General features: G+C 52.8%; 1 protein-coding gene across 5 annotated transcripts in view; it reads right to left on the bottom strand.

Moving 5' to 3' along the window:
• Nucleotides 1–14,162, bottom strand: part of LOC140898919 (uncharacterized) — a 77,651-nt gene that overhangs the window by 9,066 nt on the left and 54,423 nt on the right. For all 5 annotated transcript variants that reach the window (XR_012155145.2, XM_078849023.1, XM_073313516.2 and 2 more), the window contains 6 exons: nt 12,075–12,208; nt 10,979–11,079; nt 9,130–9,255; nt 6,345–6,468; nt 5,627–5,713; nt 3,063–3,167 (listed from right to left, as the gene is read on the bottom strand). Coding sequence is in view for 4 of the 5 variants with exons in the window: in XM_078849023.1 (XP_078705149.1) it covers nt 5,694–5,713; nt 6,345–6,468; nt 9,130–9,255; nt 10,979–11,079; nt 12,075–12,208 (505 nt within the window). In the remaining variant the exon portion in view is untranslated. The remainder of the gene's footprint in view (nt 1–3,062; nt 3,168–5,626; nt 5,714–6,344; nt 6,469–9,129; nt 9,256–10,978; nt 11,080–12,074; nt 12,209–14,162) is intronic.

The raw sequence follows: 14,162 nt of genomic DNA on the forward strand, positions 1-14,162 counted from the left end.
CTCTTTTAAGAAGACAAACAACCCCATTTAAAAAAACAAACCCTTTTTGTTTCAGAATAAAAATCAAACTGCTTTTAAAAACCAACTTTTAAAAACCATTTTAGACCCCCCTCCCCTAACATTCCCTTTTGTGATCTGGGGTGGGGGAATTCAGTTGTCTGTACAACTGGGTTCCTTTTGGCTATTTTTTTCTTTTAGTTAAAATACATTTTTCTTTGGGGCCTTGTTACAGTATTAAGCAGTAAATCACCATACACAACAATCCTTAACGTTACTGTACCCATTTCCACCTGTGGAGCCCCTTGCAGATATCAGTGAATATCTTGGGGCTTGTTCGTTTGTTTTTTAAACATATTTCTTTCATGCTTAAAGTCTGGGGGTTGTTTTTGAAATGAAATGGGTGTACCACAACCATAGCAAGCACCCTAGAAATACCCAGAGCTTTTAAATGTTTGATTGTCTTTAGCGCAAATGTTTGTTCTAAAGTATGGTGGAGGTTTGTGAACCCTTGAAATTTTTAGTTTTGTAAATATATTATTTTAATGACTTTAAGTTGCTAGAAAGAGTGACCCATAGCATTCAATGAACTGCTGGGGTTATATTTAAACTGTCCAATAGAGTTCTACCAACTGCTGGGGTCATATTTTTAACTGTCTAATAGCATCTATCAACTCCTGAGGTTTTATTTCCTTTCATATTAAATCTCGCCATCCTCACCCACCCACCCACCTCCCTTACTGTGGGTGTACCCCATTCAAATTTAATTTCTTATTACTAATACGATTAACCCTGATGGCAACAAGGGTGGGTAATGTCAGTTACCCTGACTATTCAGTGGGGGTGTGGTTAAACCCATTCAGTTCAACAGGATGGGTCAGCTCTGTTGTACTCAAACACATGTCTGAACCATCCCTGGGTTTTTTTTTTAATTGTAAGCACATTTTTAGGGTTCCCCCCCCACATAATTCTACAACTACATTTCATTACATGATTGCATTACATGATTATACAACTACATTTCAGTTTTTTGCTGTAAATGGGTATCTTTTACACAAAGACATAAGAGCTAGGTTCTCACAAACTATTTTTTTTATTAACAGACATACAGCTCCTTGAAAACAAACCAAGATGCTCCTTTAAAACTTTTAGCTCACTTAAGGGCCACTGAGACCTTCGAACAGAAACACAGATAGTCACAAAGCTCTTTTCAATAGATTTTTTTTTTTTTTTTTTACAATTTACAGCTATCACGTTTTATATCGCCAAAATGATCAGGGCCTGCAACCCCATACTCTGCATGTCCCTAAACCTCCAACTAACAGAAGCTGGGACTGGATGACAGGGGGTGGATCATTCAAAATTTCCCTGTTCAGTTCTTTCCCTCTGGAGCATGAGGCACACTGGCCACTATCAGAAGACACAATACTGGGCTAGATGAACCATTGGTCTGACTCAGTAGGTCCATTCTTATGTAAGTTATGAAGAGTAAAATATGGACAAGGGAAGCTAAAGACATTAGGGGAAACTCCATGGCTTGCAGAACTAAGGATAATAAGGAGGGGGTTTTTTTTAAGTGTATTAGGAACAAAAGAAATCCTAGCAATGGTGTAGGCTCATTACTAGATGGAGACTGTTTAAAAGGATGCAGTAAAGGTGGAAGTGTTCTTTTAATATGTTTTCTCTCTTTGGAAACCCCATGTCAGTGTATTTAGAAAGGACAAGGGTCTCCAGTGCTCTTACATTTTTGCCACAGCATGAAGGAGTAGAGGTGGTGAAGTCCAACCACAACTCATCGCAAGATCTCCTGCTCCTGCTCAGCACAGCACAGAGTGGGACACCCCACCAGCTGGCCCAGGACTCTGAACTCCTCCACTCCCTGACGGAGAGAGGGAGCAAAGGGAGTCACTTGTTCCTGTAGGACCGGTGCAGTGTGTCCCCCTGCCATTGTACTAGCGATGGGTTAGAACCAGGGGAGGCAGAGCCCAGCGTAGAGAGACCGGGGACAATGAGAGCAGGAGGAGCCATGGGGCTTAACACCAGGGGCTGAGGAAAGCTCAGTAGGGATGGGAAATCTGGGTAGCAAAGTCAGCAAACATTGCCCCCAAGTGAGAACCCTGGTAACAAATGAACTAACATCCAGTCTCCATCTCAAGGGCAAGCTCCTCATCCCAGCCCCTTCTGCCATCCCCCTCCCTCCACTGACCTCAGGCCCAGGAGCTTGGGGTCACCTTGGACTCCGCTGCTCTGCATCCCGCCTCTCTCACTCCATCCTGAAGCTCCCCAAAGCCCCCACTTTCTGCACTGTGCCCAGCCTGCTGGCTCTCTCCTGCAGCCTTCTCCTCTCGTCTCCCCTTCCTTCCAGACCTTCCCTTACCCCTCCTGCAGCCTCTGCGCTGGCTCCCTGCTCTTCCCCACATTGCACCAAGCCCCTTGTGCTCCTCTCTTGCTGTCTGCACAGCCTCCCCACATCCACTCCTCATTGCTCTGGCTCCTTTGGCTCCTCCCATCCCTTTCACTCTGTCCTCTCCCACCTCCCTCCTTCTGTTCCGCTGCCCCAGCCTCTGGGGGCACGTCATCCAAGCGCCCCCTTCCAGCTGCCAGAGGGGAGGCCCTGCCACAGAGGGGATGGAGCAGCTGCAGCAGCGAAATGGCCCTGAGCACCCAGAGCAGGGGGCATTCATCTGGCAGCCTGGCAGGAGCTGATGCCAAAGTATCTTGGGGACAACTGACAAAGGGGGTGAACAGACACCTGATTTCAGAGGGTGCTCTCAGGGCCATCCTGTGTAAATGCACTGACCCTGTGGAGCAGACTTTGGTCCTAGGGGAACAGCGGAGAGAGTCCTTGGAGATAGAATTATGGGACTCAACCCAAAGCACACTGGAGTCAGAGGACAGACCCGTCGACATCAGTGCTCGTTAGACTGGACTCCTACCGAGACTGGACTCCTACCGAGGATCTTCCTGAGTCACTATTCTAGACCCGCCTTCTCCCTGCCAGGAAGCGCTGCACAATGAGGCTGCTCAATGCAGTTAGGAGGCGGCCAGGGTCAAAGGCTGCTCACCTTGAATTTGTGGTGCCCAGCGATGAGTATGATCAGCCAGCTGATCCTTACCACTGCCCTCAGCTGCCCATGCACCTCCTTGGACGTGGTCCTGGGGAACAGGAACTGAGAGAAACAAATTGGGACAAATTGCTAAAGAGACGTACCAAAAAATAGCACAAGCACATAGGGTGAAAATCAAAAAGGCTAAGGCAAAAATGAGTTCTATCTGGCAAGGGACATAAAAGGCAATCAGAAGCAGCTCTATAAATGCATTAGGAGCAAGAGAAAGACAAAGGAAAGTGTGGGGCCACTACTCAGCAGGGAAGGAGAGCAAATAATGGATGACACAGACAAAGCCAAGGTGTTTAATGCCTTTTTTGCTTCAGTTTTCGCTAAAAAGGTAAATGGCGACAAGATGCTTAACACAATATTAACAACAAGGGGGGAGGAATACAGGCCAGACTAGGGAGAGAACAGGTAAAAGACAATTTAGGTCAGTTAGATGTATTTAAGTTGGCAGAGCCTCCTGATATTCACCCTCGATGTAGCTAGGCTAAGTAATGTCTGAACCTTTAGGAGGGCTGTGGTCCCAGAGGACTGGAAAAGGGCAGACCCAGAACCTATCTTCAGAAAGGGGAATATCTTCAGAAAGGAGGCCCCAAGGAATTAGAGACCAGTCAGCCTAACTTTGGTACCCAGAAAGATACTGAACAAAGTATTAAACAGTTTGTAAGAACCTAGAGGAGATAATAGGGTGATAAGGAATAGCCACCCAGGATTTGTACAGAACAAACCATACCAAACAAATCTAATTTCCTTCTTTGACAGGGTTACTTGCCTAGTGGATGCAGGGAGGCAGTATATGATGATGGATGTGAAGTTCAGTAAGGCTTTTGACACAGTTCCACCAGACATTCTCATAAGCAAACTAAGCCAATATGATTCAGATGAGATTACTATAAGGTGGGCGCACAACTTATTGAAAGACCGTACTCAAAGAGGAGTTATCACTGACTCACTTGCAAACTGGGAGGGTGTCTCAAGTGGGCTCCCCCAGGGGTGTGCCAGATCCAGTACTAGTCAATATTTTCATTAACAACTTGGTTAACGGAGAGGAGAGTATGTTTTTAAAGTTTGTGGATGACACCAAGCTGGGAGGGGTTGCAAGCACTTTGGAGGACAGGTTAGAATTCAAAATAAGCTTGCTAAATTGGAGAGTTGGTCTGAAGTCAACAAGATGAACTTCAGTCAAAACAAATGTGACATAACGCACGTGGGAAGGAAAAATCAAATGCATAGAAACAAAGTGCGGGATAACCGGCTAGGTGCCACTATTGCAGAAAAGGATCCGGGGGTTATCATGGGTCTTACACTGAATAGCAATCAACAGTGTGATGCTGTTGTGAAAAAGGGAAATGTCATTCTGAGGTGTATTAGCTTGGAGCACTGTGTCCAATTCTGGGCACCACGCTTTAAGAAAGATGTGAACAAACTGGAGCCAGTTCGGAGGAGAGCAGCAAAAATGATCAGTGGTTTAGAAAACATGACCTCTGAAGAAAGGTTGAACGAATTGGGCATGTTTCCTCTTGAGAGGACAGAGGGGGCACCTGTAGCAGTCTTCAAATACGTTAAGGGCTGTTACACAGAGGATGGTGACCAATTGTTCTCCATGTCCCCTGAAGGTAGGACAAAAAGTAATGGGCTTAATCTGCAGCAAGGGAGATTTAGGTTAGATATTAGGAAAAACTCTATGGGTGGCTGAGCACTGGAACAGGTGACCTAGGGAATCATAGAATCTCAGCATCGAAAGGGACCTCAGGAAGTCATGTAGTCCAACGCCCGGTTCAAAACAGGACCAATCCCCAAGTAAATCAGTGGGGGAAAATGGTGGACTCCTCATCATGGAGGTTTTAAAAAACAGGCTGGATAAACACTCCTCAGAGATGGTCTAGGAATGCTTGGCCCTACCTCAGTGCAGGGGGTGGAGTAAATGACCTCTTGCGATCCCTTCCAGCCTGGGCCTTCTGTGATTCCCTCTTCCCAGGTTCCAGAATGGAGGAGACCAAGTCTCTGCCAAGAACATTTCCCTCTTTTTGGACCACAAACCACCCACAGAATCTACTTCCTGTGGCCCCAGAACTAGAACGTTGGGGGAAATCTAGTTCTGGGCTCTGGCCAGGTGGGTGGGCCCATGAGTGATGCTCCGGGCCCACAGCCCAGGGATCCCAGTGTGATTGCTGAGAAGGGCTGCAAGAGATTTGCCATCACTCTGCAACCCCACCCTGCCCCCAGGCAGCTCAGCTGTCGTGTTGATGGGCTCTGGAGGCAAGGCCCTGCACCCAGCCAAGGGCAGGGCATGAATGCCAGGGTCAGATGCGGGCTCAGTGCAGATCACGGCAGATCCCGTCTCCCAGATATAGCAGGGGCACTTGGTTCTCCAGCCCAAGAACCTTTGTATAGAACGTACTCTGAGGAACAGAAGGCACGGGGGTGTCCCATGCTTGGGATTAAATGGAGCCTTGGTTCCCAAGCCCCACCCCAGCTACAGGTCTAGTCCCCTTCCTGCCCCCACGCCTCCAGACCTCCAAGATGTTCTGCAGCACCACAAGGTTGGACTTCTGATCCTCGCACACCAAGGCCTTCAGCATCTCATCCATGGCTTTCAGAGTCTGCGTGCAGAGCAGAGGAGAAACCAGAGCAAGTGGTGTTACCCAGCCAGGCGAGGAACCAATGCCCTGGCGTGTGACATGCCCCAGGTCACAGCAGCCCCTGGTATTCCAGCTCATCCCCTCACTTGTACCTGCAGGGGACCTACTGCAAACTCCTCCTGGCAACAGGACCCCACCTGCCTTTGCTGTCCCCAGGAAGGCCACTGCACACAGTCTAACCCACTGGAAGAGTCCAAAAGGACTCCGCATTTGGACGGGGAGGGAAGATTTCCAGCCAAGCTTCAGTTCCCCTGGCCTGTGTGGGTCTGAAGCAGCCGATCTCAGGCCTGTGCCCCCAGCCATGCACTGGGGATGAATGTGCTTGTGAAGGGAGTGTCTGTTCCCCACTAATTGCCGGTGCATGTGAAGGATAAATGCCTACTAGTGCTACCCCATGAGGGAGTTACTCCTTTTTCTGCGGCCGTGGGGCCTGTGCTTTGCTGCCGCAGTTCCTGAGCTGAAGTCCTGCCAAGAAGCTGTGATCATTACACTCTTATGCCAGTGCCAGGTAACCCAGGGGGCAGGTACACGAGCGACTGGCAGAATTCCCACTCGGTTTGGGGTGGCTCTTCACAGCCAGTTTGGGGCTTACCTTGGTGTTCAGAGCAGCCTCCATGCCCTGGATGGTCTGTGCTGGAGGCAGGGAGAAGATGCTGGAGAAGCAGGTGGCGAGCAGGTTGGATTGTTCCATTCCCCACAGTGGTGGCTTCACATTGCTAAGAGAAGAGACACGTGCGGATTGGAGGGCTGTGGCGAGACTGATGCGTGAATGTTGGCCGCAGGGTCCCAGGACATGGAAACACCTGCAGGGGCTCTAGCTGGGGGATGGAGGATGAGAATAGGCCAGGGGGCGGTGGAGGGAGCCGGTACTGTCTTTTCTCATACCAGCAGGCTGAGGTGGAGATCACTGTGCTTTGCCGTAAAACAACATCCCGCAAACGGCATGGACGGGAGACTAGAATCTATTGGCACAAAAGCGCCTCTGAACCCAGCGGCCACAGTGCAAAGGAGTCTGCCAATCCTGCCCCGCTGGGGGCAAGAGACCCTCCCTCCACAGCCATCTGGACTGCAGCTGCACAGTCCGGGCCAGCAGAGAGATGCTGCATCAGGCCTCAGTAGGGCAGAATCCAGGCAGGGATCCAAGATCTGCCTCTGCCCATTACTCTCAGCACGGTGGACAGGGCACAGGGAGGCAGGAAGGTGGGGACTGCCCAGACGGCATTAACCCCTTCACCCCCACTGCCAGAGCATGGCCCCAGCACATGCCATGAGGTGCCAGGTGACTACTCGAGCTGCCCCCTGCAGGACACAGCCACGCCTGTCAAGGCAGGCGGCAGCCAGTGAGGAACAGCTAGGCCCACTGCTGACGCAAATCACCACCACCCCTGTCCACCCCGGCAGAGATGGGATCACGGCCAATGCTGTTGCCTGCCCTGACCTCAGGAAGCCCATGTCCAGTGGGGAGAGCCACTCCAGCACCTGCCCCGCCTGCCCTTCCCATTCCTGGGGAACCTATTGAGCCAACTGCGAGAGCCGAGCTCCAGCCCGCAGCATCCGCCACCCTCCGGATGCCTGAAGGGCAGGCTTCTGGGAAGCTCAGAGCAGGATGCCAGTGGCACCGAGAGAGAGCCCCCCATGGCACAGACAGTGTCACGTGCCAGGGCTCAGCCTGCCCAGCCTCTCAGCCACAGGGAGTCGCTGAGCTGCCGGTGTGACGCAGCTGGCGGCGATTCCAGTTGCTCCGCTTCAGCGGCACCCAACTGCCCCTCTCCCCACAGAGCCATCGCCTGTGGGGTCCCAGAGGGGACCGGTCCGAACCCCCTCACTCCCTCCCCCACATCTTCATAAGGCCACTTGGAGAGGTCGCCAGGCACCGAAGGATCCTCCACCACCAACCCACTTCTGCCAGCGCCCATGCACCAGCCCCATGACCCGGTGCCACGTGCCCAGGGGAATCAGAAGATGGGGGAGGAGCAGAGGGGAGAACACCCTGGAGAACTGGCCATGCCAAGAGGCTGGCCTGTCTGGCTGCACACAGCACTGGCTGGGGCTGGGAGGGCAGGCCGGGTACCTCAGCTCCATGATGGCGAGCATCACTTGCTAACGCACCACGCCGGTCACGGTGTCGACGGACTCGTGATCAATTAGCTCCTGGAGAGACAACGTGAGGAAATGCCAGCCAGGCTCTGAGCTCCTGCCAGGCTCCGACTGGGGAGCAAAGTGCAGAGCCTGCAACACGTTGGCTCGACAGCCAGGTCGTCCTACTGTGGACTCGATGGCGTGCAGGGCTCCAGCCGGGGAGCGCAGTGCAGGGCCTGTGGTCAGTGCCCCAGCGTCATGCACCAGTGCACTGCAAAGGCTCCATCAGCATTAGCCCCCAGGGACTCCACCTGAGATCAGGCCCCCTTGTGCCAGGTGCTGCACACACACAGAGTGAGAGCCAGTCCTTGCCCCAGAGAACTCACAAGCTAACTGGACGAGACAAGGCATGGGAGGGAAACTGAGGCATAGAGGGGGAAGTGACTTGCCCAAGGTCTCACTGGAGAACCGAGCCCCAGCCCACTGGACCACTCACCAGCCCACGCTGTCCCACGTTCAGGGAAGGGAGGTAAGCTCTGGAAAGCTTTTTGCAGCGCTGGAGAGCAAAACTTTCCAAATCTATGGAGCAGATTTGTTGCTAGTTCCCTAGTGGGCACTGGCTGCGCAGTGTTGGGGCTCTGTGCAGGGAAACTGGCGTATACAGAGCGACCTGGTGACTTGGAAAGCTGGGTGCAAGGGAACAATACATGTTTCGATACAGTTCTATGTTTAGGAATAAGGAATGCAGGCTACACTCACAGCATGGGAGGCTCTAAACTGGGAAGTGGTGACTCTGGAAAAGACTTGGCAGTCATGGTAATCAGCTGCACATGAGCGCCCAGTGCGACGCTGAGGCCAAAAGGGCTAATGTCATCCTGGGATGTATAAACAGGGCAATCTCCAGTTGTTAGACAGGTTATTTTCCCTCTGTGTTTGGCACTGGTGCATCTGCTGCTGGGATCCTGTGTCCAGGTCTGGTGCCCACAACTGAAGGAGAATGTTGATAAATTGGAGAGGGATCAGAGAAGAGCCACAAGAGTGATTGAAGGACTGGGAAACAGCCCTTATAGTGAGAGACTCAAGGAGCTCAATCAGTTCAGCTTAATGAAGAGAAGGTTACAGGGTGACTTGATGACAGTCTGTAAGTACCTACATGGGGAGCAAATACTTGATAATGGGCTCGTCAGTCTAACAGACGATCCAATGATTGGCAGTTGAAGTTAGACAAATCTGCAGAGATCTCCAGGACAATCACTAAACCCGCCAAGTAACACAGCTCTAGTGTGTGTTCTACTCACCTTTATCTTCTCCACAAGGAGGGCTTTGCTGAGAAAAGCAGCCAGGTTTCTCTCTGGGCTCCTAGTGAGGACGGCTCTGCTGAAGGTGCTGACGCAATCCAAGAACTTAAGTGTCTTGGTCTCGTCCTATGCCCCACAGAGATTAGACACAAACACGAAGGTTAGCGTGGAAAGGAGCTTCCAGTGGGAGAGATGTCAGAAAGCCTCCCTCCTAGCGCTGCTCAGGCTTTAATATGCCGAATGCCAGGAGGCCATTCATCTGGCAACAGGAGTGACTATCTGGGGAGGGCAGGGCAGCGCTGTGTGAAACCAGACCAGAGAGGGAGCAGATCTCAGGGCAGGTGTCCAAAGAGGAACTGCAACATGGGGGCTAAGCAGTCAGAGAGTCTTACGGGGGCATGGTAGTGTGGGAGGAACATCTAGGTATGATACCCTGACACCCCAATATTCGCTACTGTCATGTAATTAGGATATGTTTGGTACAAGGTATGTTTTGTGATGTAGCATTCTAAAAGTCTTGATCTGCTAGACATTAATGTCTCATTGGATTGTATGTGCTATTGTTGTATGTGAAGTTATGAACTTCAGCTATGTATGCGTTCCTGAAACACATTGTGAGGTTCAAAACAGCCTTTCAGGTACAACAGTAAAAAAGCCAAACACTGGCTTATTGAGGAAATGCACACAAGCACCAGGGTTACCCCAATAGAAACCTCTCCGAGATAACACGACACAATGGGACCTGTTGGACCCAGGTCACAGCAAAAGAGTTTTCCAGCAGTTGGGAAGAGGAGATAAAAGGAGAACAATGACATCTGTGGAGCGGGAGGAACCTCACACTCCCTGCAATAAGATATCTGGAAACACCTGAGGGACGAAGATTGAACTATGAGAAGTGATGGTTCCAGGCTGGAGAGAGATTCCTAGCCTGTGTAAGAAAACCTAGGAAATCCAAGCTGCAAAGCCAAGACAGCTTGTGCCTTAAGTATGTGCCAACCTTTTCATCACTCAGGGGGAGAATCTGCAAATGTATATCCTATCTAGTGTGTAAAGCTTCGTTTGCGTGGTTTATTGACTAAGGTAATCTGCTTTGGTCTCTTTGCTATCTCTTATAACCACTTCAAATCTACCTCTTGAAGTTAATAATCTTATTTCTTCTTTATACCCCAACCCAGTTAGTGCAATTAGTAACCGATGGGGAAGGGCGAAGAGTTGTTCGTACCTCTCTCCACATCGAGGGAGGGGGTGAATTTCATAAAACCTTTGGGTCTGTACTCCAGAGGAGGTGGGCAGCACAATACTGGGACAAGCCCCTTCAGCTGAGTCTTCCCACAGCTGAGCTCAGTGTCTGTGTCTTTCTGCAGCTGGGCGTGGCCCTGCCTGTGTGCACGGCTGGAAGAAGCTTGTGAGCCTAGCCCAGCAAGACAAGGTAAAGGGGGCCCAGGCTGACAGAAGAGGTGGGCTCAGTGGTATCCCAGTACATCAGGTGGCACCTTAAACCATCACACTGGGGACTGGCCAAATCCAGTGTGCACAAGTCCACAAGGGGCTGGAAATTGAAGCAAGACACATTGAAACTGGAAATGTACGTTTTTAACAGAGAAAGTAATAGACCATTGGAACAACTGAGCAAGGGGCATGGTGCGTGATCTTTTGTAACTCAAGATGGGACATTTTTAAGATGCTCTAGTTTAAACAGGAATTATTTGGGGGCAGGTCTCTGGCCTGTGTTATACAGGAGGTTACAGTGGTCCCGTCAGGCCTTAGAGTCCATGTATCATCCGTAGAAGGGCGGATGGTGCATGTGGACAGGGCACTAGCTGACACATCAGAGGAGGGCTCTTGGTACCTGTTCATTGCCCTTGAGAAAGCCGTCGACGTAGTCCAGGGGCTCTTTCTCCTCGGAGTCTGGCCCCATAAAGCAGGAGGCATTAGCAGGTGAGGGTGAATCTGATCAAAGACAGAGCAGTGGTAATACCTGGGGCTGCCAAGCTGCAGGCTGGGTGACAGAGATCTTAGAGGAAATTCTTGCCCGCAACTCCTGCCTCAGTAGGGTAACAGCCCCGATGCACAACAGGGTCTGGCACAGCGATCCCTGGCTTCCCCACCTCTTTGCTGCCCAGCCCAGGAAAGATCCAGTCGCAGCCCTGGTTCCCAGCGGCCACCCCGCTTCCCCACCCAGCATGCAGGCTCAGCCTGGGGATTGGGGGAGAGCCACACTTGGAAGGAAGGATGATGTCAGGCTATGAGTGGTGTCCCCACTCTCCAGGCCATTGCTGGAGGGGGCAGAGGAACTGGCAGTGAATCGGTCTACTCCCCACTGCGGGAGAGGGAAGAGCTGCCCAGTCTGCGTGGGATATTGGGACACAGGGCCTGCCCGTTCTGCTTGTTCCGACTGCCTCTCCTGCCATCGACAGCCAGCCAGAGCCACCGGGTGTAATCTGGGCAGGGCCTGGGCTCCCATCATCAATCACCCCGCCAACGCCCTGTGCTGCAACATGCATGGCCCCCCTGCAAAGGGGCCAGCAGATGGGGCTACAACATCAGGGGGCATCATGCTCTGACTGGCGCCCTGCAATCCTAGACTTAACAACCCACCATGCACCGAGCATCCCCTTCGACTGGTGGAAAACATCCTCCGACCCTGCAGAGTGACGGATCGGGGCAGGCAATTCAGTCAGTCTCCACCTGATGCTTCTGCTGCCGCCCCTAATGCCCCCCTCAGCTGTAGAGGCTGCAGCTGCTGCCAGCAAGAGGGGCCATTACCCCTCTGCCTGGGTTTTGCTGTCTCTCCATCCCGTGGCAGCCCAGAGTAGTACAAGATCTATGGAGTCTTCTCCCCCAATGACACCCTGGTCTTGCAACCCCAACCCCCAGAGGGGCCAAGCCCCACCGCAGTGCGGGGCCATGGCCCCTGCCATTTTTTACAGGAGGCACCCACTCACCAGCACGGAAGGGCTGAGGCACACACAGCTCCTGCTGCTGCTGTGGGCTCTTCCGCTTACATCCCTGCGGGAAGTTTAGTCTCCTCCCAGGCTCGGATGGGCTTGGAGAGGCCCTTGGGGACTTCCTCAGCATCCTGCAAGAAGCCAGGACAAGGCATTGCTTGTGAGTGATGAGAGGCGACTGCCCTGTTCAGCATCAGGGCCAGCCCAGTTATTTCTGTTCCACCAGTGCCTACAGATGCCAGCTGAGATCAGGGCCCTGTTGCACCAGGTGCTGCAGACAATCCCTGGGCTGTAGGGCTCAGACTCTAACTAGCCAAGGCAGCCAGTGGGGAAACAAGGGAATGGATGTGCTCAACGTCACCCAGTCAGTCAGCAGTACAGGCAGGATTAGAACCTAGGTCTCTGGACTCCCAGGCCAGCACCCCATCCCGCAGGCTGAACGGCCTCCCCTGGGTCACTCCCGCCTCTCCTTCTGCTGGTTCACAAACAGCACAGCAGACAGGCTGAATCCAACCACTCAAGAGTCTTCCTGCCCAGGGAAATTACCCTGATCCCTTCTCCCATAAATATTGGGGTTGTGGCAGGTCCCAGGTCGGGAAGGCCAGCGGGGTGGGGGAGCTGGGGACGGGCTAATGAGCAGCAGAAGTTGCTCAGACACCACCATGAAGGGGAAGGAGCAGAAGGCAGGAGAGCTGCAGGCAGGCTCGTACCTTTTCTTCCAACCTCCTGGCCCCTTCGTCCCTGGTTCAGTGTGAGCTGTGGGAGCTCTCTGGGGCACAGGAGCTGGCTGGTGCCCAGATGGAACGACGTTGCTTATTGCACAGATCTCGCTTTCCCCGAACATTGAAAATGCTTCTACAACCATACCAGGGCCCGCCCAGATCCTTGCAGCTGGTCAGTGCTAAATTGTGAACTGTGCCCTGGCCTCCCAGAGTGGGACAGTGGGAGAGGGTGGGGCTGGCCCAAGGCCCTGCTGGATTGCGGCTCACGTGTACGGGGTCCCAGTGCTACAGAGCTCTGTGCCAGGGGCCGCGCTTTGTGGGGGTTTCGCAGCTCATCTCTCCAAGGTCTGTGTGGCAGCAGCTGCTGCAGAGAATCCCAGGCCTGATTCCCCCGACGCTGGGTCTCCTGAATGGCCCCTGCCCTTGGGGGCTCCATTCCTCACCCAATGTCTCCTGCTGACTCTCCAGCAGCTGCAGGACAGGTGTCCTAATGCAGCTCTAGCCCCCTCCAGCACTCAGAGGGACTGTCCTGGTAAATAGAACAATGATTACTGGCAACCTGAGAATGCCTCTTCCCCGGCAGCCTCAGTGCCATTCCCTCTGGAAGGGATGGCAGCTCCACCACTCACACTCCCAGCTTCCTGGGAATGAGCCAGGATTAGCGCTCGGGGTAGCCAGGGCGTCTCCAGACCCCCAAATGGGAGAATAAGTTCCATCTCGGCTCCTCCTTCTCACTACAGCGCAGAACAGGGATTCACAAACTCTCCCCGCCCCCACTTCCTAGCCCACGCTGGCGGCTCTTTGCACCTGCCCAAGCTGCTGGGTGCCTTGGCCGTGGGATGTAAAACGGTCCCGTCTCTGCTTCCTCTCCCACCGCTGCAACTATGCAGGAGCTGCTTTAATAGCAGCCCCCCCCCCCCCCCCCCCGCACAACTGAGTCTCAGGCCTTGCTAGCTGCTCAGTGCCTCAGCAGCCCCAGGAGATGATTGCTGCGCGGGTCTCGGCCCTGGGGAGGCAGTAACTTCTAGAAGCAGGGAGAGCAGCACCACCATAGATCAGGGAGGTCTGGCAATGCCAGTGGCTGGCTGGGGTCTCACAGCCCAGGAACCCTGAGCAGATTGTCAAAGACCAAATCCCTGTCACCACCGGCTCTGTAGCTCCCCTTTGCTTTCGGTCTGCCCTAAGCACCATCCTGATCCTCCTCCCCCTTGCATCTGAGCACTGTCCAACCTCTATTGCATTTATTCTAACCGCCCCCTGCGGGGTAGGACCTGGCTGCTACCCCACTGTACAGACAGGAAACCGCGGCACAGAGGGAATGAGGGACTTGCCCAAAGCCACACAGAGCATCTGTGGCAGAGCT

Source organism: Lepidochelys kempii, chromosome 1 (genome assembly GCF_965140285.1).
Source record: "Lepidochelys kempii isolate rLepKem1 chromosome 1, rLepKem1.hap1, whole genome shotgun sequence".
In the NCBI taxonomy this organism is placed as follows: Eukaryota; Metazoa; Chordata; order Testudines; family Cheloniidae; genus Lepidochelys; species Lepidochelys kempii.